This window comes from Cotesia typhae, unplaced genomic scaffold (genome assembly GCF_013202065.1).
Source record: "Cotesia typhae breed Kobodo isofemale line unplaced genomic scaffold, CoteBio_Ctyphae scaffold_13, whole genome shotgun sequence".
Taxonomy (NCBI): Eukaryota; Metazoa; Arthropoda; class Insecta; order Hymenoptera; family Braconidae; genus Cotesia; species Cotesia typhae.
The window spans coordinates 14,914,544-14,939,750 of record NW_027423774.1 but is presented as its reverse complement, the minus strand read 5'-3'; the positions used below and the strand labels follow the sequence as shown (position 1 = coordinate 14,939,750).

At 30.1% G+C, this 25,207-nt stretch overlaps 3 protein-coding genes across 7 annotated transcripts; 1 reads left to right on the top strand and 2 right to left on the bottom strand.

Moving 5' to 3' along the window:
* Positions 1-1,934: 1,934 nt before the first annotated feature.
* Positions 1,935-25,191, top strand: Atp7 (copper-transporting ATPase 1). 5 transcript variants are annotated; one of them, XR_012480445.1, is made up of 16 exons: positions 1,935-2,229; positions 2,421-2,465; positions 13,551-13,713; positions 14,114-14,153; positions 19,669-20,072; positions 20,164-20,447; positions 20,527-20,748; positions 21,292-21,521; positions 21,603-22,897; positions 23,156-23,739; positions 23,808-24,011; positions 24,117-24,337; positions 24,410-24,550; positions 24,632-24,671; positions 24,757-24,789; positions 25,030-25,191. XR_012480445.1 is itself a non-coding variant. In XM_074254056.1 (14 exons), the coding sequence occupies exons 3-14, from the start codon at positions 13,629-13,631 to the stop codon at positions 25,145-25,147; spliced, it is 3,828 nt and encodes a 1,275-aa protein (XP_074110157.1). In that variant the 5' UTR covers positions 1,937-2,229; positions 2,421-2,465; positions 13,623-13,628; the 3' UTR covers positions 25,148-25,191. The 5 variants fall into 5 exon arrangements, 4 of the variants coding, with proteins under 4 accessions (XP_074110157.1, XP_074110156.1, XP_074110158.1 ...); XM_074254056.1 differs by lacking the exons at positions 24,632-24,671; positions 24,757-24,789 and having other exon boundaries at positions 1,937-2,229; positions 13,623-13,713; XM_074254055.1 differs by lacking the exons at positions 24,632-24,671; positions 24,757-24,789 and having other exon boundaries at positions 1,937-2,229.
* LOC141534654 (uncharacterized) lies at positions 4,526-8,447 on the bottom strand. The gene is made up of 2 exons (XM_074254137.1): positions 8,019-8,447; positions 4,526-6,207 (listed from the first exon to the last, which is right to left on the bottom strand). The coding sequence occupies exons 1-2, from the start codon at positions 8,445-8,447 to the stop codon at positions 5,695-5,697; spliced, it is 942 nt and encodes a 313-aa protein (XP_074110238.1). The 3' UTR covers positions 4,526-5,694.
* On the bottom strand, positions 8,529-10,343 carry LOC141534655 (uncharacterized). The gene is made up of 2 exons (XM_074254138.1): positions 9,560-10,343; positions 8,529-9,175 (listed from the first exon to the last, which is right to left on the bottom strand). Exons 1-2 carry the CDS (start codon positions 9,678-9,680, stop codon positions 8,529-8,531), a joined length of 768 nt encoding a protein of 255 aa, XP_074110239.1. The 5' UTR covers positions 9,681-10,343.
* Positions 25,192-25,207: the final 16 nt, after the last annotated feature.

Below are 25,207 nucleotides of genomic sequence, written 5' to 3'. Positions count from 1 at the left end.
TTTTACACAGGTGTTCGAGATACAATTTAATCGTACTTAGACGAAGGATTTTTGTTTTTTTCAATTACAACTATTTAAAAAAAAACAAAATGTCAAGCAAATTTGACCGAAATTTTAATTTTTTTGGAAAAATGTCTGCCAAAATTCCAATTTTTACTTTTTTTTCATTCCTTCGTTCAAGTACGAGTTTATAGTCTTAACTAAAACACTTATTTTTGTTTTTTCATTTTAGATGATTTTGTCAGGAGTTATGCTGACAACGCGGACGCACCTTTTTTCCGAGGGGTCGCCGGAAATGACGTCACAATGGAGGAGTTTTAATTTTTTTTTTTAAATTTCAGAAATTATTCTTTAAATATGTATCTATAAGACAGAAAAAAGTTTGAATTAAATAAATAATTTTTTACATAGAAAAAAAAAATATTGAAAATATGCCTTTTTTTACCCGACGAAACCCATGTAACCCCTTGTAGCATAAAATTTATTATTTGATTTCTTTTAAGAGAGTATATATCCTCATTTTTTTATTTTTTCACAAATTTTAATATATCGGATATCTGGTTAAAGATGATTGTAAATAAAGAAAATATTTAAAGAATTTTGAAACTAGATGAAATTTTAATTATAGAAGACAATATGTAAAACTGATTTGTAATAGATTTACTGACGACCTATCCAAATAAATTACACGAAAGACTGATCAATTTATGATTATTGAATCTATTTTATGTTTATACCATAATACAGCCAATAATTCTAAAACGGCTGGAACAGTAAAACTGAAATGTTTTAAAAGTTGCGTGATGAGGACGAATGCAATAGTTCAATTTTTATAAAATCTACTAAAAAATGTTTCTTTAAACAAACTCTAAAATAGGTAATATTGGGGCCATTACAACTTTTAAGGAATGAAAATTGAAGCTTAATAAAAGAGATTTACGATTCAAAATATATCGAATTTTTAAAAAAACCGCTCTTTTTTTTTGGTTTTTGCTCCTAACTTTTTTAATAATGGTTGAAATTCAAATTTTTTTTTCAAAATTTTCGTTTTTAAATGCCCTTTTCAGGAACAAAATATTCAAATTATTTTTGATTGAGATTTTTTAATTTTATGTTTTTAGTCGTGTTTTCCAAATTGTATGTATCGTTTGACTTTTTTGAAAATTTGCTATTTTGAACTTCTATTCATCCTTCAACTTTTGAGCCCGGTCCGGTAAGGGGCCTTACATGATTACCATTTTTTATCGATTGATTTTTGATCGCCTGAGTATGCAAAGATTTTCATGCTTATGATATATTTGATCAATCACTTCACGAATAGTTTGCAATACATATTTTTTATCTTAATTTTATTATAAGAATATAAGATAATTTTATTATAGGATTATTACAAAATTTTATTATAAGAAGAATTTTAATATGTAGATTTATTTTATTATGGGATTAAAAAATTGTGTTCAGTGATTGGACGGATTTTTGTCGAGATGGCGTTCATTTCGCACCTGGCGATGATTTTCGAACTTTATCTCTGATGGTCGGGTGTGAGTTTCTCAAAATCTGTTTTTTTTTTTTACTATTTCATTAAAACTCGAATAGTTTTGTAAATTAGATAGTATAACTGTAGAAAAAAAAACATTCGAGCTTTTACAAACGGTTTTCATGACTTTATTTACAAACTCATTAGAAACATAAGTAGTATAATAAAATTTTGAAAAATCAAATTAGTACTGCTTCTTCTAGAATTAGTAATTAATAAATGAAGAATTCTAAATTTTTTTCTTACATAAAATTTTGAATTTCAATTTTTTAACTTTTCACGTTGCAGCTATTATAACATTCCTACAGGTGGCGCTCGATTCGGTACTATTTGGAGCAAATGTCTTGGTAAGGGGTAATACATCTTTTTATTTCATAAACAGTGCATACATTTAATATGGGACATATGGACCATAAGTACAGACTATACGTCATAAGCGGTTCTTTGCGATATTATGAATTGCACAAGTATGAAAGACAAATATTGAGTTTAAGATAACGGAGTTCATGTTCGACTGAACAATAGTTTTAATTTCAATTTCACTGACAGTCACTTTCTGATAGTCATACATTCTTTATGTAACTTCAAACAAAAATAATAATGATTTCTTTTTGTACATAATAATTGTCAGTTATATCGACACCCATAAAATGTCATTCAGTTATTTTTAAAAATTTTGAACTTGTTAACAAGTAAGTATATTAAATACACAATTTCATAACTAATCATTTTATCATATTACAATTGATACTTATGTTTATAATAACTTGTAAACATTTAGTATCCATACATTATCTTAATCTGTGTCAAAGATTTTGCAAATTTTTTATGATGATGGAGTGTTGAGTAAAATTTTTTTTATAAAAATGTGATTTCTTTTTAGATCGTTTCATGAAAGGGAAAAGAAATTATTCCACTTGTGATAAAGGTCAGTACGTACGAATCATATTACAGAAAGCTTTTGTATGATTTTCTATACATAGTTGTTTATTCTCTATTCTATTACTCACTTGAGAAATAAAAAAACCAGTGAATCAACGCTGAGACATCTCAATAGTACAATGAATTATCTGTATAATAATTAACCTTATAAAACAACTCTATTGTGGTTGGGATAGAATAAAACACTGCAATAAAAGAAAATGATCTTTTTTCAATCATTTAATTAATTTTTCGGAGTTATTACTATTTAAAAATTCGATGGTTAATTTATTATTTTGTGTTGAATTATTGTGTTTTTATATAAAATCTAAAAACATAATTCTTGCTAATTAAAAAAAATAGAGTGTAAGTAGGACAAGTCAATTTGACAAATAATTTTATTAATAAATTTAATTTGATTTAAATATTCTGGTATAATAGTATCTGGAGCAGTTCAACAAAGCTTAATTGAGAAAAAAAATCTATCAAAAAATTTTCCAGTTTTTATTCAAATAGCTTATTAACTATTAGTCATACTCAAATCAAAAGACATCTGTTTATTTTTTTTTTAGTGTTACTTAAGAAATAAATTAGTATTGAGGAAAAATTTTAAAAAGAAACTTTTATAGTGCTTTCAATTTCTACATTTGGAATTTTTTATTAAAATAATTTTTTTGCAAAATAAAATCAGAACAACGATCATGTCTATAGGTTTAGGGATTATGATTTTTTTATTACAAAAATTCATGGGGTTTGTACTACATTAGTGCTCAAAAAAATAGATAAAAAATATAAGGAAAAGAATAAATCATTACTCTAAACGTATACAACTTTTTTTTGAAAAAACAACTCTATCGAAATTTTACGTTTAAAAAATTTTGTTTTTAAACATGACATCCAATTGAAAAAATTCTGTACTAAACCTCAGACAATACTCTAAAAAGTAATTCTTGTGAATTTTATCCGAATCATTAGGGTAAATCTTGAAATATCATGTAGACCAATTTAAAAGGAACGTTTTTGAAAGTAACTCGAAAGAAAAACATAAATAAATAGGTGAAAAATCAAAACGTCCTTTTAGAAAAGATAATCACGGATCGCTTCAAGTTAGGCTTCACTTCGTAACATAGACGTTCAGTTTGCAGTTTAGATTGATGGAGGTAGATAGGGTCACAAGGGGTAATTTTTACCGTAGATCCATAACATTTTTATGATAAAAGTGACATTTTTTTATAGATAAATGCCGTGGCCAAAGTGAATTAATTAAGAAATACATTGGTTTGAGGGTCGCCACAGAAGTGATACCTTATGATCGACAAGTTATGGAACAGACACAAAAAATTAAAAATTTTTTTTAGCTATTGTAACACCGGTAAAAATTAATATCTGCGTTAAGATGATGGGCCAAAACTGTAGTAATATCTATTAAGGTTTTGTTATCCGCTTAATATTTTCCAAAATACGACGGAAGTGTCATACATCCATGGAAGTGATGAAAAAACTGAGCTCATAGCTTGCCGGAAAGGATCCTATAAAATACATAAATTGGTGTAAATTTAAAGATTATGTTGTTGTTAATTGTTATGTAGTGTCTATCACAGTTGATATTGGCTTTCGTCAAAAGTCGTTATTACAATTAAATATTAAAGAGATGAGCATGATTTTTCTCAAAAGTCCGTATGCGCACATACACGGTAATGATATTTTTAATGATTTGACGTTTAAGAAGGATAGGCACTGTGACGGCCAAAAACATAAGTGATATTTGGGAATTTTTTTGACCGGGAAAGAAAAGAAATTTGATGATCAGTTTTTTTTGTTCCATTAAGTGTACATTGATGATTAATATCCTAAATTTTCATTAAGAATTATCAAATCGTTATATCCATCCAGTCCGCGGCGCCTCGGTAAGAATCCTCATTTATTTTAAAGTGCTGTCATACAATATTGGGTCCTATTCCATCAGGATAGAAGGGATTAGGGAGGGACTGATCATTCGGAGGAGGCGCTACATACAATTACGATAGAACTTCACTAGGTAAGTTCGTTTAATCGTTAAATTGTATTTCGCGCCTCCTCCTCTGATCACTTGGTAGATGTTTACAGTCTGTATAACAGCTTATATTATATACCGGAATAAAATGTGTATATTTTATATTAATTATAATATTTATTAAACTGCATCATTCCAATTATTTCTTATTTTAGTTTTTTATTTAAGACTGCTTGAGCGAACTGTTTCTTATCTTCACGGAAAGAAAACTGTATGAAAAATTACGGTAAAACATCGTAATTTTTAGTATAGAATATTGTAATGCCGGACCTAAACTCAAACATCGTAATTTTTACGATGCAGTATCGTAAATTTTTATCACTTAAATTAAAAAGAAGCTTAGGTTACCGAAAAAAATAATTCTGCACCACCGAGGAATCGAACCCGGAGACCTCTTCGCCACAAGTCCAAGGTTTATCCCCTCACGCTATCAGAGGCATTTCTAAATTTTATGTTCAGTCACATAATAAGACCCTCCATACAGTAATTGGTCATCTTTTGGTGGTGGCGCCGCAAACTACTAGACTCTGTCTTTCTTTTATTAAAACATATAGTATGCGTCCTTATTCACTTGCTCTTACAGAAAAAAAATTTACTAAATAACATCGTAATTTTCAATAATTCAAATTGTATTCTGTAGACGGCAGCATCGTAAAAATCAAGATACTAAAAGTATAGTCCTGGATTACGATATTACTATTGTAATTTTTCATATAATTTTTTTTCCGTGTTGAACAATCGGTCGATCATAAAACTTTGCAAACGTCTTTGACTCTGCCGTCCATCCTGCCGTGCTCCTAATAAGATCTATGCTAACCCCACTGCTCTTAAACGTTGATGTTGACGCATGGCACGTGCTGTAAGCCGTGAAGATGTCCGTGTCAACTCCACTGTCTTTAAGAACCGTTTTTATCCACCGCCTAAGTGTCTGGGCCGTCACCGCTTTATGTGGCGCTCTCTAGGATATAAACAGTTCATTTTTTCCGCCACGAAGGTTCACTGTTTTCTTTAAATACTCTTTTACCACACCAACCACGCAGACGGAAGTATCTTCTTTAAAAACCGGCAGCACCAAGGATGGTTGTTTCCTATTGCGCTTAGATGTTTTCAGCTCTGCCGGAATTTTAATTTCAAGCTGATTCTGTAATTCCCTTATGTTTCTAATATCAATCGATGCCAAGGTCTACATTCTATGCCCCGTCGTCAATGCCAGCAGTGTAACTAATTTAAGTGACAATTTCTCTAATGCTAGCTTCTCGTTAGGAAACCAACCTCCCAAAAACTTTAAGACACTCTTAGGATCCCACGACACATCATACTTAGGCTGCGCTGGCCTTAATCTTGAAGCTCCACTACAAAAGCGTTTTGTATTTAGGTCTTGCCCAATTTCTGGACCCAATAGCAGCGCTACCGCTGACCTCATAGAATTAATAGAGCCATAGCTCGCTCCTTTATCAAACTCACTAGATAAAAATCTTAATACATTTGCTTTTCCTGCCTTCAGTATCTCTGTCTGTGTTAATCGACAAAATTCCCACCACTTCTTGAAGTTTACATCATATTGACGCATCGATGAGTCACTCAAGGATGCCATTGTCACGTTCAATGCCTCTGCTGGAATACCTCTTGCTGCATATGCCTGTTGGACAAGACTCCTACCACCAGGGAAAGTTGTCGCCACAGAGGATGTGGACTCCTGTCAGAAGCAATTAAAAGATTTTTGTTAGGATTAAAAATAATCGGTTCAGGTTCAAACATTTTCATACATTGTGGGTACCAGGTCTGGGAAGACCAATTAGGTACCACCAAAATGCCTCGAGCATCCTCACATGCTACTTTTCCCAAGATTTTGGGGATTAGAGTAAACGGTGGGAACGCATAAAAGAACCATGAGTTCCATTTAACCGTAAACGCGTCTGCTGTCAACGCTCCAGGATCTTTTTTCCACGAGATATATCTACGACATTTTGTGTTTATTCTGCTAGCAAATAAATCTATTTTTGGTCTACCAAATTTATCACAGAGTTCCCTAAAAGCATCTTCATTAAGCTCATATTCCGTCTTCGGCTCTAACCTTCTAGATTCCCTATCGGCAATCGTGTTCTCCTTAGACTGAATGTAAGAAGCAAAAATCCAAATATTTCGAGCTTCACACCATCTCCAGATATCCTTCGCGATGCTACTTAGACGCTCAAATTGTGTTCCACCCATGCGGTTGATATACGCGATCGCTGTTGTGTTATCTATGCGTAAGAGAATATTACAATTTATCTTCTCACTCGCAAAACATTTTAATCCAAAAAATGCCGCGAGCAACTCTAGGTGATTGATAGGAGACTCTCTATCAACCTCACTCCAAAATCCATGCGTACTTTGCTTATTACAGCTAGCTCCCCAACCTGTTAACGATGCATCCGTAAAAATTTCTAGACAAAATTCCGGCAATTTAATCGGATTAAACGCTATTTCTATGTTGTTTTCCCACCAACAGAAGTCCTCTTTTAAAGACGCTGGGACCTCCATGCGTGCTTCATAGTTGCCATCGTTTATCTCCAACTCCCGGGTCTTCTCACGTTCCAGGTCCTTTAAATAGACCCATGCATATTGCATCGCTGGGCAGCAAGAACTCAAGGTTCCTATGAAAGATGCAAACTCTCGAATCTTACAAGTCCTAAGCTTCTTGTACTTCTTAACTAGCTGCTTAACCGTGTCCTTCTTTGGACCCGGAAGCTCGACTCTCATCTTGACTGAATCTAATTTAAACCCTAAAAATTTATATTCCATCGAAGGCGTCAGCTGACTTTTTTCTCGATTTATTATAAACCCTAGACTTCTTAGTAATTTAATAGTTTCCTTTAAATTATCTAAACAGTCAAACTTTGACTCGCCCATAAGCCGTATATCATCTAGATATCTTACTGAGATGAGCCCATGACTTCTTAGTAATGTGAACACCGGTTTTAAAATTTTTGTGAACACGTAAGGAGCCGTACTAAGCCCAAAAGGTAAACATGTGAACTCATAAGTCTTACCATTAAATTTAAACCTCAAATATTTCCTATATTCTTTATCGATTGATACTAAATAGTACGCATCTTTTAGATCTAGCGTTGCCATAAAACAGAATCGTTTTATTAAGTCTCTCACCCGTCTTATATCCTCCAGCTTAAAGTGTTCAGTCGAAATAAACTCATTTAAGTTTTTTAGATTTAAAATTAAACGGTGCGAGTCATTTGACTTAGGGATGAGAAAAATCTTTGACATGAACTGATCAGGTGTATCTTGGCATGTCCTGATAGCACCTTTTCCTAGCAGCTTATTGATTTGTTCCGCGATTAGCTGTTGTTCAGTTGCTGACCAACACGGCTCTATAGGAGGACTAGCTTGAGTCACCTTTTGATTATTTGGTATCTTGTACCCTTTAACCCATTCAATTATTACCTGGTCCTTACAAAAACCTTCCCAGACCGATACAAAATTTTTTAATCGACCTGCTGGTAAACTTACCTTTTCAATTACCTCCTGTAACTCTTCTAATCTCTCGACGTCGTTGGCTTCTTGAAGTAAGGTTTTCTCTGAGTTGACCCCTGGCTGTAAGTCATCGACGACTTGTAGCTGCTTGTTCCTACTCCCCCCCCCACTCTTTACTCGCGCCCGAGGCGGCTGCTGAGGGGGGACTTTCGAGTTTTTTGGCTTAGGACCAGTGTTTCCCTTGCTAACCGGCTTCAGTTCTTTGGACGAACGTTCAATTAGCTTAGCTGTCTTTAATGACTCCTCCAGGTTTTTTCCGAACAACCATTCGTCCATGCTTGTTGAGTTTAGCGTCTCTTTAAGTGCCGGATTGATGTTTGCTGTGATTATTAATCGCCGTGTGAGTGATTCATCACGCTGCAGGTCTACCAAGACTCTCGCCGTATCACTAAGCACAGCCACCATTTTTGCAGTCTCTGGTATTTTATCTTTTAAAAGATCTGAAATTAGAGGCCCTAATGCCGATAAACATAGGCAAACCTTTTGCTATTTTTCCACGAGTCTATTATCTTTTTTAATTAATGGTTCTAGTAGCGATGCCTTGATCTCTGCATTCATTTTCTGAGGCTCTAAAGTCAGACAATTCTCTGGAGTTGGATACTTGGCCAGGATCTTTTCACGCTCTTCCTTTGGAAGACCATTTTTGAGGATCTCTTTCCAGCGCAAAAATAAATCTTTATGAACTGCAGGAGCTGTCTTCTTCTCTGGGTCTAAACGCTTACCCAGAGCCTCGAGCATCTTTTCATCCAATTTCACTTCCTCTGATGTTTTAGGTGCTGACTCCTGCGATGCACTAGCCTCTGTTGTTGCTTTAGTAGTACTTGATGCCTCCAGACCTTGCGCACTATCTTTTGATACTGCCTTGTTACTCACTGATACCCCTGGAGTTGTCCCATCTTGTGGATCAGCAGCTACTGTTGTTACAGGAGCTGTCGTTACTCCAGGACCTTTTGATTGCACACTGGTGGCTGGGACTGACTTATTTTTTAGCTGATTTGTTTGTGGATCAATATTATTTAATTCTTTTAAAATTTGATCTACTGGAAACAAGGGTGATCTTCCTCTGCCCGGACGACCCCGTAGATCCTCCTCATTATCTGATGATGACGATGATGTAGACGAGTATCTCCTGTCTAAATGAAACGTAAGTTGTTAGAACCAGTATGAATTATTTATATTGGTTTATTGTGCCCCGCTTAATTATTATCTATCAACAATATTTAATTGTTAACTGTTATAATAATCACTAAAAATATCTAGGCCTGACATTTCATTGGACAGCCATTTTTGTGAAGCTTGTTCACTTGCCAGTAAAATGAGAAAGAAAAACTTGTTTACTTTGTAACATTTCCGGTACTTGACCAAATTATTTATATTAAATATTATATTTACATTTTCTGACAATTTTTTGGCCAAGGAAACTTGTTCCTCTGTCCTCGGGTACTTGACCCTTCACTTGTATTCTAATTTCCTACTTTGTAACATTTTTTTTTTTTTTTTTTTTAGGTTATACTTACGTTTTCTCTTTAAACGTTCGATTTTTTCCTCTTGTTCACGCAGTTTTTTCTTCATTCGCTTAATTGATCTTTCAACATCATCTTTATTCTCTTTTTGATGCTTCCTCTTCTTATTTCCCATTTTAATTAATTTTTAAAACATGCAGTTTACTTATAACATGTGGTTTCTTTGCACAAAGAAATGGAATGAGGATTCTTACCGAGGCGCCGCGGACTGGATGGCGGCGTGTTGGTAAAAAAGTTACTTTGAATGTGTGGTAACAATGGCATGATGTAGTGGTACTACCAAGTGATCAGAGGAAGAGGCGCGAAATACAATAATCATTTTTAAAACGAATGCAAAAGTAAAATTTTATCAGATCTGTTTGAAAGAGTAGGTAATTATCGGTCTAGACTGATGATGAGGTATGCAAATTAAAGTTTATTTAATAAGCTTTCAGATACAATTTACTAAAATTTTACAAGTTATTGTATTCAATAATTATTTCGCAAAGAAACAGTAAAAGTTCCAATTTTTGAGTATGTTGAAGAATTTAAATTTGTCATTCCTGATAACAGATAGAGAGAGAGAATGAGAAATTACTTTTCGATACAAGTGCAAGACAAGTTAACTAAACTATAGAGCTGTATTCATAGTTCGGGCTTAAGTGTAAGTGCATCTTAAGCACAAGCTTAAGGCAGCGTTTAGATTCATATACGGCTTTCTCAAGATATACTTCAAAATTTGATCTTAGCTAAGACATGTGGCTGGGAAAAATAAAAATGAAATTAACAGTTAACTAACAATTTTTTATTGTTTCTCTTTGAAAAAATCACAATAAAACGCAGTTAACGAAAAAATTTCACATATAGAAAATTTGAAAAATTACAAGTCTAATTTTTCAAGAAATACTTTCTAAAACTAAAATTATTTGTAAAATTTAATTAAAAACTGATCAAGTGGCTGTTAATTTTAAAGTCATATTAAAAAGTTAATTTTACCTTTTCAGAATTATACTAGATGAATTAAAGTCGGTTGCGATCAAATCCCATGCTTCTTTTTTTTCACTTAATGTAGCAGCATCACTCTTTTTATTTTCAATTACTTGGGCATAATTTTTTTAAATTTGTAGAAAATATTTTTTTTCTACAGCGGTAAAATTAGTACTTTTTCCTTTTTTTAACATATTTTCTTCTGATCTTGCGGTAATAATTTTCTAGTGTAACTTGAATTTGAGGCTTACAATTTTCTAAGGCACATTTGTACATCTGTTTACAATTTTGAATAAAAAACTTCATTGTCAAAATTTAAGTACGTTTCAACCAACGAGATCGTTGAAAACATAAGAATTTTCACGGAAATTGACGAACACGCGTTGACTTGGTCTTAAGTTGGGTCTTACTAAAGCTTATCTTACTGAAAATAAGATCCTGCTTAAAACTTTTTTCTTACTCAAGTTTATCTTAAAGAATGACTCTGAAAACATCATAACTTACAGCCGATAAGGCCGTCTTCATGAAGACAGGCTTAAGTACGAACTTAAGACCGGACTATGAATACGGCCCATAGATTGTCGGAAACCGTATAGTTTACGCCCTTTGAATGTTGCTCGAAAATCCAACTTTCGCGGTTGATATGTCAAAAAAACATTTTTTCTGAGATTTTTTTGTGATTGATATATTTCAAACAAATCAACCGGTTTCCGGTAATCGACGGTTTCGGAAATCTACATAGCTTTATATCTATATAGATGAAACCAATAACTCCCTGATTTTTTTAAAATCGTTGATTTTCATGTAAGATTCAATTTCTTTAATGTCCCGAGTAATTGTACAATTATGAGTTACTACATATTTTTGGGCATAATCAAAGATTATTTTTACTTATACACAGTGATAATTCATCATGGTAATATTTAACTTATTTTTAAAAATATCTATTTCGGTCCAAAATTTATCTTTTGAGTTCAGAATAAATTTTTTTATTCAAAGCAAAAAGTAATTTTTGAATTATTTAAAATAATTGTTTCAACTGAGGAAAATTTTCTTGAGGCGAGTAACGTTTTATTCCACTTGAGAACTAAGGCGGTTATCTTATCAAGTCACGAAAAAATTTCTTGAGCTCAGTATTTCTTTACCTGCTTATAAATGATTCGATTTTATCCGAGCTAGGACTAAAACTCAAATCTTTTTTATTACGTTGAGAGTTTTACTTACAAAGCCGTACGTGCTAATAACAATTTTCCAATTAATAACGAGTACCATCTTTTTCTCTCCTTGCACTTATTGAGAGAAACCATATTCATTATTTTCTTTCAAACAAATAAAATTTTCAAAAGAAATGCTCTGCTAGAAAATAGATATTTAAATAATATATCGAAAACAAAGACTTTTTTTTCTAAAACTTTTAATTGTTTAGGAGAAATTAACAAACGTGTAATAGCTAAAACCGCCTCTTAAGTAAATTTACTATTAGATGAATTACGAAACATTCAGATCGATATTCGAAAACCAAGTTTTCATTAAATATAAAAATTTGTGACTGTTGTAAAAAGCTATTTGAACTATTTTCAAGAGAATATAAACACTCGCTTGTGTTATGTATATATGTGAGCAAATCCCCTTATAATTGAGGATGGAGAGTTCGAATCATTAATTTGACATTGCTGTACGTTTCGGAATTTTTGATAAATGACTCTCTCGTGACAGATATTATCAGGAAAGACTGCAACTTGAAAGCAATATGAAATGCTATCAATTTTTTTTCTAATATAACATGATGGAACTTGAGCCTTATCGTATTTTCGTATGGATTTTTACCTATAGAATAGTAGAATTATCCGATTCATCGATCATTTCTGATATTATTTTCTAGAATGACAGTTGCCAATACTTTCATCAGATTAACATTTTTGTTCTAACACCCATGCATTGCTTTCAGTGATCAATATCATGAATTTTAATTGTACATATTAGAGCATAGGAATCAACAGATAGTTTACTTTGAGTACTCGTTATGTGACTATGTTTTTTAACCAAATGAATGAAATTGTGTGAAAATAAATTGACAAAGTAATCTAAAATCTTGTGAATTTTCAGATTTAAGACATAAAACTGCTGTCGAAAACAAAAAAGATTATTTACTATAAAATTAAAAACTTAATTTCTTTCTATATATATATATATATATATATATATATATATATATATATATATATATATATATATATATATATATATATATATATATATATATATATATATATATATGTATAAATCAATTGCTGTGTGTTAGTCTCGCTAAAACTCAAAAACGGCTGGATCGATTTTCAAAATTTTTTTTTGTTTTGTTCGTTATAGTTCAGGGATGGTTTAGAAAAAAAAATTTTGGAATTTTGGAATTGAAAAAAATTTCAGCTTAAAAAATAAAAAATTGTTAATTTTGTATCGAAATCGCTATTGTTACGATTGAGCCTCAAGGTTGCAAGAGTATACAAAATTGTCCAATATGCAGGAAGATACGTACAAGTATACTTTGGGTATCTTTATATATATATATATATATATATATATATATATATATATATATATATATATATATATATATATATATATATATATATATATATATATATATAAAAGCCATATATAATAGCTAAATTTGTCATTAAAGACAAATTTTTGGGAACTGGGGAAATAAAGGATAAAGGGGGAAGGGAGGACCTTTACTCAGTAGGAATTTTCGGTAACTGAAAAAGTAATTCGACAGCCCAGACCGGGAATCGAACCCGGATCGTTTGGTTACGCGTCAAAGGCTCTATAATTTGTTATACATTTATTATATAAATAAAACACATAAAACATATTAAAATTACCAACAAGTTTCATTTAATAACTTAATACCAACTTAACCGTCTACAATACGACCAGTGTTAATTGTTGACAAAAATAAATTAGAGTTTACAGGTTAAAAATCACAAATCAAAATGTGTAAAAAAAAAAATTTTTGTAGGTGATACGAAGTTCACCGGGTCAGCTAGTATATATATATATATATATATATATATATATGTATGTTTTTCAGGAAGCAATGGAAATTCAAGATGGATTAAATCCTATCAAGCTCTCCCTTCAACACTTAAATACAAATGAAAAACTACCCGAAAATAAAACAGGTTTGTCGTTACGATATTAAGTATAATGTACAAAACATAAGTATTATTTCAATATGTTTAAATGTATTTACAAAATATAATTCAAAAAAATAATGATTACACATTTGATCTAAAAATATGACATCAATATCTCAGGAGCTAATTATTGTATATAAAATTGAAAAGCGGTTTTATAAACTTCCATCAATTATCTATAATGAAAACCTTTCATGGTTTTTTAAGAAAAAAATTTCTTTTATCCCTCACATAAATATGAGTATTCTGTTTTTATGTAGAGTGTCGTGATTCCATAAATAATATTAAATACTCCAAATTTCAATAACTACTCACATTATATTATGGTATACAAATATTCATGGATGAAAAATATTTTTATTAATTTATTTTTTATTTTTTCCAGAAAGTAATAATCAGTCTGCTGAACAACCAGTGTCAAACAGGTAACTATTAAATCTATTAAAAGTACGTTTGATATTTATTGAAAAATTGAAGATTTTTTTAAATTCGGCAAGTTATTGGTTTTACTCCGTTTTGCGAAAATCGAGTTTTCAACGGATTTCAACGTTTTGAGGTCCTAGGAAACTTCCCTGATGGTTTTTACGGTGGTATCCGTGCGGCTGTGTGTGTATGTGTGTAAACCAATTATAATTTCGAAACGGCTTAACTGGTCAGAACCAACTTAGTAGCGATCCAAGGAGTATCGAAGCCCTTAAATTTCCTGAAAATTTGAACCAATTCCGTTCGCTAGACTTTGAGAAATCTCAAAAACAAAATTTTTGAAAAATTGTTTTTATGAAATAACTTTTAAACAGCTTTACCGATCCAAAAACTAATCAGCTCTTAAACTTAGAAAACTACGTCAATCGCTTTTGGACCGGTCGAAATCGGTTGATTCATTTGTGAGATATTGTGAATGAAAGAAAACCAAATAAAGTATTTTTTCGCAATTACTTTGAAATTCCTAGTTTGATTAATTGAAACTTGAAGATTTTTCATGAAGCTTAAAAAACTGCGCCGAATGCCGTCAACTGCGTGAAAATCGGTTGATTCATTCAAAAGTTATTGCGGTTTAAAAATTCAAAAAATAGTGTTTCATAAAACGTCTATCAGACTTTTGAAATCGACGAGCTCAAAAGCATAGAAAACCTACATGAGCTCGACAAGCTTAAAATAACACAGAAATCGTATTTTTGAGCTCGAAGAGCTCATAAACGCCATGAGTGCAATTTTAAGCGCCTAGGTATGGAATTAGTGGGAAGTTGCAGGGATGGCCTTCAGGGTCAACCGTTTTCCTAATTTTTTTTCTTCAGGTTAAAAATTTTTTTCAACACTCACAATATTTATATGGAGAAACGTTTCATGTCTATTTTTCATACTGATAAAACTTTAATTTGCCACTCTTATATTATATTTTGTCAAACTCATCGTTTGAATAAACATTTTTAAAACCAAGTAAACTGCTATTTAATGTAAACTAGATATTTAAACTGCGCGTTGTACGCGTGCGCTCTAATCCTAGTCAATAATTAATTAGGGTCCATTTTTTGCCGTGTTTTGATAATTTCGATACTAAACTAACTTCAATTCAATCATGAACTTAATTATTTTCATAATAACAATGATGATGATTATTTTAACGAAAAAAATATTATGATCGTCTAAAAATTTTAAACAAAAAGTATTAAAAAAAAAGTCAGATAAGTTAATTTTTCGATTTTTTATATTCAAAAGTCGCCAAAGCCCCATATCAAAATAATTACCAAAATAATAATTTATCCCTCAAAAGTATTTGTTAATCAATTGCTAATGCTTTTAAATAATTAAAGGTCCAAATTTTCGCAAAAATTGTCGCGACATTCAGATTTGGCAGAGTATAATACATAAGATAAGACTTATTTAATCTACTGACCTCAAAATTATACGAAAAGGTAGTGCCGCTCTTAGACTAAAAACGCATACTTAGACATCCATAATTTTCGGTATGAAATAGAAAACTTTTTCTTAATTGACCTTGCATGCCCCCCCCCCCCTTTTAGTTTGAATCATACATAATAAGACTCGTTTCCGTAAAAAAAGGTCTGGAGAAATTGAAGAAAGAGACAAGCGCATAGTTATATTGTTATGTTCCATGAGTAACCGTCACTCTCATAACTTTGCAGGAGACTGCAATCAGTTGAAGCCCTATTTCGAAATTCTGTGAGTCTGTTAATCAGAAAAAGGTTAATGTCATACTGATCAGTACATTTTTGAACACATTGAGCTTGAAAATGAAGTCTGTTAGTCAATTATAATGTAGATTTTTTTTCTAGTTAAATTTGAATGTCCACTTTCGTAATAAACAACAATAATTGACTTGTCTTATAAATAAATAGTAATTCTTTACCAAGTAATAAAAGATTTCTTACTAAAAATATAATAAATTTTGACATTCTCGTTAAGTTAAAATAAATATCTTATTAAATTAAAGTATGTATTTTTATCAACTACGTGGTAATTATTCTTGCTTGGAGTTGTATAACAGTTCTTATCACTTTTCCTTCAATTTAAAAATTGTCCGCTATAACTGACAAAGTATTAGCATAATTACATGAATTTACTTTCTGCTATTTGATTTATTTTATCTGAAATCACGAACTGCAGCTAATAAAGGAGTAAATTCAATTGCATTTATAAGGATTACGTTTAAGTAGTTAACAAAAATGATAAATATTTGATCAGTTTTTTTTTTTACATTTTAATGAGTATTGATGATCAGTTAATAAGAGTTAAACAGTTAGGTAACAATTAGATTGAGCCAATTATGTAACAATTAAAAGATACTCCTTGGCACTGCAGTTTCATAAATTTCTTCTAAACAAATAAAAATTCACAAAAAAAATTATCTGAAATTTAATATAATACACTATTTATAACTATACTTCCTAGGAGAGCGCTTTTTGAAATTTATCTTTGATAACAAGAAATTTGATTTTTAAGTTTCCATTAACCGTACAAGTGCCACAAAGATAATACGGTTACTCTCAATGAGTTAAGTGTAAATAAAAAAAAAATAAATGGATATAGTTTTTTAAATTAAACTATGCTGTTATTTTTTTGTAAATTTTTACCGCGAATTTACTGTATTGGTGATAAGAATTTAAGTGCCCAGTTATGTTCTCAAATATTCACAATTTTAAAGTTACCTTCAACCTACTAAATTAAGATTATTCAGTGGTAAAATCTCTAGTTAAAAAATAATTTGTTTCACAATCATGTCAGAAAATATTAAATTCTTAAATCAGTTGAAATTTTTTGAGGCTGTTTAAATTATCACAGTCAAATTATTCTGAACCATAAATTTTAAACAATATTTATGTTTGTATTTTTTTTTTTTCATAGTGTTAAATATTTTACATTTTTTTTCTAATATTTTCGTTTAATAAATGAATGTATTCAATTCATTTTTTCTATAATTTCTGCAATTGTAAATTGTATAACATGGTATTGGTTTTAATATGTAAGTGAGAGTCAACAATTCAGAGTCCTCTAATTGGAGCACGCGCGTGCCTTTCTCTTGAGGCTTGCTATCCATTCAGTTCATAAAGCGATTGACGTCTGTAAACTGCGTTCTCCTAAATATTCCAATCTTTTTATTTTTTTTACTTCATTCAACGTAAATGAATGACTTTAACATTTTATTATTTTATCGGTATAGTGCGCTCTTGTTACTGTTTTTAAGAATGAGTTTTTATTCAAAAATTTCAATCAGACAGATAAAACTTGCAGATGGAAATATTTTATCTCCAGAGAAATCGGTTAAATTTCACGGATCTAATAGAAAAAACTGCAATTCTTCTGCAACCGAAAATGTTTGTTTACTTGGGTCTGTACTTATTGTTCATATATGATATTTGAAATATTCAATTGATTTTATTTAGAAATTAATTAAATTAATGTTATTGTTGGTTGAGTTAGTTTTAGAAATTTCTGCAACCGAAAATGTTTGTTTACTTGGGTCTGTACTTATTGTTCATATATGATATTTGAAATATTCAATTGATTTTATTTAGAAATTAATTAAATTAATGTTATTGTTGGTTGAGTTAGTTTTAGAAATTAACGATAACTTTTTTTATTGCGCACAGAGAAAGTATCAAATCAAATAACTCTTATAACAAAATTGAATATGCGACGTAATTTTGACCGTTTTACTATCAAAAAAATTTGTAGACATTAAAAAATTGTGTTTTATTACAAAGACGATCAACTATCATAATATATCATAAATTTATTATTCTCTTGAGCCAAAATACCGTTTTTTTTTTTTTTTTTTTTTTTTTATGCTAAATAAATAACAAAGTAATTTTTCGTATTAAAAACACATTTATAATTACTTCAAACAATGTTCTAAGTGCATTTACAATTATTCACTTGAACGATGTTGACTACTACAGTTAAATGAATTTTTACACCTCATTACATCTATTTTTCTAAAAGTTTATCTAAAATAGAATAATTCAAAAACAAAAAAAAGTGTTCCTAAAACAATTTTTCGATATTTTATGATCAAGAATAGGTAAAGCTGCGATTTCAAAAAAAAAATTAAAATTTTTGGATGACTAATTTAAAAAATGAATCAAAATTATTTTATGAATCGAGTATTCATTCGTAATCTACACCGCATGATCATAAGAGCCTTAAATCTATGAGGCGTGAATGTAAAGGCCGTTATTTTTACACGCTATGAATTTATCAATTTTTTTTTTTTTTTTTAATAAGAACCACTCTTTTCTTGTTTCATTAAAAGACTTTTTCAAAATAAGCAAGAATAAATGGTATACCTATTTTTGTTTTTCGTAAATGAAAATCTTTTCAATATCTTCAAAACACCTTATTAAAGGAGGAATTGAGAAAAAAAATTCAAATTGTTTATAATTTTTAATTGAATTATTTGTAAAACGGTACAAATCTTTAAATTAGCTATACCTGTCCAGTGATTTATTTTAGTTTGGAATAATTTTTAAATCAACAAAACGAAGAAGTACACATCATTCAGTGATTTATCATTAAACCACACCTGTGAATAAATCATTTCGAGCATATATTCTTGAATGAGTAAAATTTCGAGATTGTTTTAGTCTTATGAAGAATTCCAATAGTCGTGCTTAGGATAAACAGTTGTCGTGTTCAAATTTCTATCATATTTTGGTTTTATGTGTCGATAATGAATAATTAAAAGCATTAAACTTCTTGCATTAGATTTTAAATTCTTTAACAAGTAATATGATCTAAAATAGTGTATACAAAAAAGTGTAATTCAAGATTACTACAACGATTGTTAACAACCGTACTAATACTACAATGTTAGATTTACTATTACTTGTGTCTATCTATCTATTGCAATTGTTTTGTTAAGAAGTGGATGTTTGTGATCAATAATCAATTATTTGAAAAACCAACAACTTACATAAATATGCAATATATTTTTTTACCGTTAAAATATGTGAAACCGCACAATTATAATTGTATAGAAGCGCGTGAATAAAGTAAACGTTTATTGAGTATATTCTTATAGTCACCACAAACCACGCAGATAACTGGTTATCAGTTAGATTAAATAGGTTGTAATTTTTTACTTACTGAAAGAAATACGTTTTGTTGTGCACAAGTAAAAGTTGAGATGAATTTAAGAAAAATTAATTTTAATAATATATTAATTTAATACTTTTTTAGTGAATATATTGTATTGTTTAACGGCGTTTAATTTATCGTAGTTTTAGCAATTTATTTCAAGGTGAAATAATGAGCAAAGTATCTGATAAAATTCCACTTATTAACAAAACTAGTCAGGTCATCGATGCGCTTTGGTATTTACATATTTTTAAATAAAATTATCCTCATAGACTATTATCTTAAAATTAATAAAATATAAGTGATGTATTATTTTAGAATTCATAATAAAATATTTTCTTACAGGGATATTGATGACGAATATGACTACAATGGAGCAATGCAACTTGATCAAAGATCTCAAAAATCCGATATTAGCAGAGATATTGCAACATCGGTCAAGATTAAAATTAAAGGGATGAGTTGTCAAAGTTGTGTCCAAAATATTCAGGGTACTATAGGAAAATTAAAAGGAGTTTTAAATATTCGAGTTGACTTGGAAGAAAATGCTGGATATGTTGAGTATAATACTCAAAAAATTTCGGCCGATCAGATAGTAGATAATATTAATGATATGGGATTCGATGCATCTTTAGAAATATTGAAAATTGATGAAATTAACGAAGCTAATCAATTTAAAACCAGAACCAGTGTGTGTACCATTCATATTGATGGTATGACTTGCCAATCTTGTGTTAATAGCATTACAGGTATAAATTCTAGTTACTATAAATATAAAAAACGATAATAAATAAATTTATAAAAAATAAATAATTTAATAAATACTTTTTATGTTTTTAGATCTTATATCAAAAAAATTAGGTGTAATAGAAATTAATGTATCTTTAAATGACAAGGAAGCTAAAGTATCATACAGTGATGCCAATATTAGTGCAGATGATATAGCGGCTTCTATTGAAGATATGGGATTTGATGCATATGTTAAAGAAGTTAACGGAATTGTTATGATCTCAACAACAAAAATAATAAGTAAAGATAAACAAAATACATCTTTTTTATCAGTTAATGGTGCTGGTGACCATAAAAAATCTGAAAATTTTTCTAAGTGTTTCTTACAAATAAATGTAATAAAAAAGTTAATACATTTTTATGTGAGTTTCTATGAAAACTTGTATTAATAACAATTAAAAATTTTTTTTTCAGGGTATGACTTGTGGCTCATGTGTTGCTGCTATAGAAAAACATTGCAGAAAATTGTATGGCGTTGAAAACATTTTAGTAGCACTGATGGCTGCTAAAGCTGAAGTAATATACATCTCAGATAAAATTCGTTCTATGGACATAGCTTCTAGTATTACAGATTTAGGTTTTCCTACAACAGTGATTGATGAACCTGGAACAGGTATAACTGAAGTAGAATTACAGGTACTTATTATAACGATTACAGTGTTTAATCATTTCTTACATAATTAAAAATATAATTTTGACCATTTTTATAGTAATGTTTATTACGGTTATTAAACAAATGAATCTCACAAGTCTGATAAGCTTTATTTTTTAAAAAACATTTGTGCTGGAATTTTCATCAGAATCAGTTTAGTTATTCAAAATACATAACAAATAAGAAAATTTTAATTAAAGTAAAAGACCCAGTTATTAACACTGGCCTAATTGTTTGACACTTGTAATTTTCTTCTAATTAAAAAAATAAAATTTTCTCAAAAAACCAATCATCTTAAAATTGATAACTCAAAAATTATATTTATTAATTGAAATAAAATTGCAAATGTCAATAACTTGGTCTCTTACCTTAGCAATTAAAAATAAACGAAATGTAAAAAGTTAGATAATTTATTACTTTATAAAAGTCTTAAATAAAATGACAGATTTTCGATGAAATAACTTATTGGGCATGTCAGTTCGATTTAGTTACTTGTTTTAAAATTTTATTTTTTTGCAATATTTTAGATTCAGGGAATGACCTGTGCATCCTGTGTAAATAAAATAGAGTCTATAGTAGGTAAATTGCCAGGTGTACAATCAGCAGTTGTTGCTTTATCGACACAGAGAGGAAAATTTAAATTTGATTCATCAGAAACGGGTGCTCGAGATATAATTGAGAAAATAAATAAACTTGGCTTTACGGCAACTTTATTTAACAATAATGAAAAAAACAGCCGTGATTATTTAAATCAAAGGCAAGTATTTATTTAATCGGTACATTGGTTTATATAATTAATCCAGTAGGTTGATAAATATACTTAATTAATTAATTACAGAGAAGAAATTCAAAAGTGGCGGACATCCTTTTTTATATCTTTATTTTTTGGACTTCCAAGTATGATAATAATGACGTATTTTATGACAGACATGTATTATAATCACAAAAGCCATGAAGATATGTGTTGTGTTATTCCTGGTGTTTCTTGGGAAAATTTATTGCTCTTTGTATTTTCAACTCCTGTACAATTTTTTGGTGGTTGGCGTTTTTATGTTCAAGCGTATAGGGCATTGAAGCATGGTACAATGAATATGGATGTACTAATTTCAATGACAACTACCATCTCATATGTGTATTCATTATGTGTTCTGATTGCGGCGATTGCAATGCAAGAACCCACTAGTCCTCAAACGTTTTTCGACACACCACCGATGTTATTAGTTTTCATCAGCTTTGGTAGATGGCTAGAGCATGTAGCTAAAGGAAAAACGTCAGAAGCATTGTCAAAACTTTTATCATTGAAAGCTACTGACGCAGTTTTAGTAACTTTAGGATCAAACAATGAAATTTTATCAGAACGTGTTATCAGTGTTGATTTAGTTCAACGTGGTGATGTACTTAAAGTCTTCCAGGGTTCAAAAGTACCAGTAGATGGGCGAGTTTTATTTGGACATTCAGCTTGTGATGAGAGTTTAATAACAGGTGAAAGTATGCCAGTATCTAAAAAACCTGGTTCAATCGTTATTGGTGGATCTATCAATCAAAATGGACCTCTGTTAATGACTGCAACACATACAGGCGAACACACGACACTGGCCCAAATAGTGCGCTTAGTAGAGGAAGCTCAGACAAGCAAAGCACCAATTCAACAATTAGCAGATAAAGTTGCTGGATATTTTATACCATTTGTAATAATAGTATCACTGTTAACACTCATTGTCTGGATCATAGTGGGATATACAAATATAAATGGTTTGCCAATATCTTCAGTACATCAAACTAATGGATTCAAAAAAAATAGAGATGAAATTATTTTCCAGTACGCATTCCGGTGTGCTCTTTCAGTGCTTGCAATCGCATGTCCTTGTGCTTTGGGACTAGCAACACCAACTGCTGTAATGGTAGGCACTGGTGTCGGTGCTCTTAATGGAATTTTGATAAAAGGTGGTGCTTCTTTAGAAAATGCTCACAAAGTTAAATGTATTGTTTTTGATAAAACTGGAACATTGACACATGGTACTCCTACCGTCTCCAGGATAGGACTTTTTATCGATGAAAAATTATTTCCAATAGCTAAACTTTTGGCTATCATTGGTACTGCTGAAATCAACAGTGAGCATCCAATCGCCTCAGGTAAATATCAATCATAATAAATGAATACAATCTAGTTTTCATACATCTATAATAAATGACAATAAAGTTAGCTGTCACCTGACCAATTTTAATTTTATTTAATAATTAAATTTATTATAAAAAATTATTTTTGAAAAATTGCATTTTTTATTTTTTTAAATTTCTTAAATTTAATAAAAAAATTCTTAAAATTATTAAACATCTGCTAAATTAAATTTCATCTATAATAATGATTTTTTTTTTCATTCATTATTTCAGCTATAATTAGTTTTGTTAAAGAAACTCTCAATACTGAAGTTAGTGGTCAATGTATAAACTTCCAAGCTGTCGCAGGATGTGGTCTCAAATGTCGAGTTATGCATTTATCTACTATGATGCCTTTTGCTCATAAATCTGAAAAGATACTTAATTACCTAAATCAAGTGCGAGGCAAATCTTCCGGTACATTTTATTTAAATAATGTTCCAGTAGATATAATGACTTTTCCACTTAGTGATCAAAATAACTCAAATCTTGAGTTTGATTTAATTAATTCTGAAATATCAGATAGTCAGAGCAATTCTCAAAATCATTATGACGTATGTATTGGTAATCGTGAATGGATGCGCCGAAATGCGATCACAATACCTAAACATATTGATGTAAAAATGATGGAACAAGAGAGTTTAGGAAATACATCAATTTTAGTAGGAATTAATAATATATTAATTGCAACCATTAATGTTGCTGATACAGTAAAACCAGAAGCGCATTTAGCAGTGTATACTTTAAAAAAAATGGGACTAGAAGTTATTTTATTAACTGGAGATAATCGGAAGACTGCTGCATCTGTTGCAAGACAAGTAATTATTATCAATTACTCTAAATTTATTCTTTTTGTATTGAAATTAATGTTTATTGAATTTATTAGATTGGTATCACTAAAATCTTCGCAGAAGTACTACCATCTCACAAAGTAGCTAAAATACGTAAACTCCAAGAACAAGGAGTTAGAGTAGCCATGGTAGGAGACGGAGTGAACGATAGTCCAGCCCTCGCTCAAGCCGATGTTGGTATTGCTATTGCGTCTGGTACTGATGTTGCAGTTGAAGCTGCAGATGTTGTTCTAATGAAGGTTACTTGATAGTAATGATTATTTGGAAAAAAAAAAAAAAAAAAAAAAAAAAAAAGTGGACTACGAAAGTAGCATATCACGAATAAATTTTATTACATATTTCAGAATGATTTATTAGATGTCGTAGGATGTTTGGATTTATCAAGGAAAACTGTATTTCGGATAAGATTAAATTTTTTATTTGCTAGTATTTATAATTTATTAGGCATTCCAATAGCGGCTGGGTTGTTCAGTCCTTTTGGTTTTTTTCTCGAACCTTGGATGGCTTCTGCTGCTATGGCATTAAGTTCTGTTTCTGTGGTTGCAAGTTCACAAATGCTTAAGTTGTAAATATCAAAACTTATAATTTTTTATTTAAAATTAATGAAGACAATATATGCAATTAATTGTTATTGTAGGTATAAAAAACCAACAAAAATGACTTTAGAAACTCAAGAATATTTATCTACGATTCCATTGGAACATGTTACGACAAATCAACGCAGCCGAGAAAGTTCTATTATAATAGAACCTTTACGGTCTTCCTCAACATTATCTAGGTAAGTGAAAAAAAAAAAATAATACAACTTTTAACCACACCTAAACTAAAAATTGTTTATGATGAAATTTTAATTTATCAGCACACTAGCATGATGGCATGAATTAAAAAATTTTTAATCGGTGCGTATTTGAAATTTAACACTGCTTATTTCAATTTTTTTGCACTTTAATTTCAATTTTTAACCTTTGTTTATTTATTTGCTAGATAATTAATCTAAAAATAATCGCTTTATTATAAGTAAGTATTTATTTGTTATTAATTTGAATGTAAAATTATTGATCTAACGTTTTTACAGCTTTATTGTGGTGTATTCTTAAATTGCTAACATGTTTGCTATTAATTGTTCTTTATTCGTACAACAAGCTATTACCTACTACACACTATTTTACTAACTAGAGACGCTGAAAAAAACGCAATCAGTAGATGAGGAATACTGATATAAAACTATAATCATAAATTATAATTTATTTATTATAGATTGTTTGGAACGAAAGATGAAATAGAGGGCCTTCTTATTGACGAAGATCAAGTTGAGTACACAGTAAAAAAAATTTCAAAACAAATGAATACGAATAACAATGAAGCTGTATCATAATTAAATTTTCTATTTTATTAATAAATTTATTACATTTACATCAACATACTTTTGATAAAT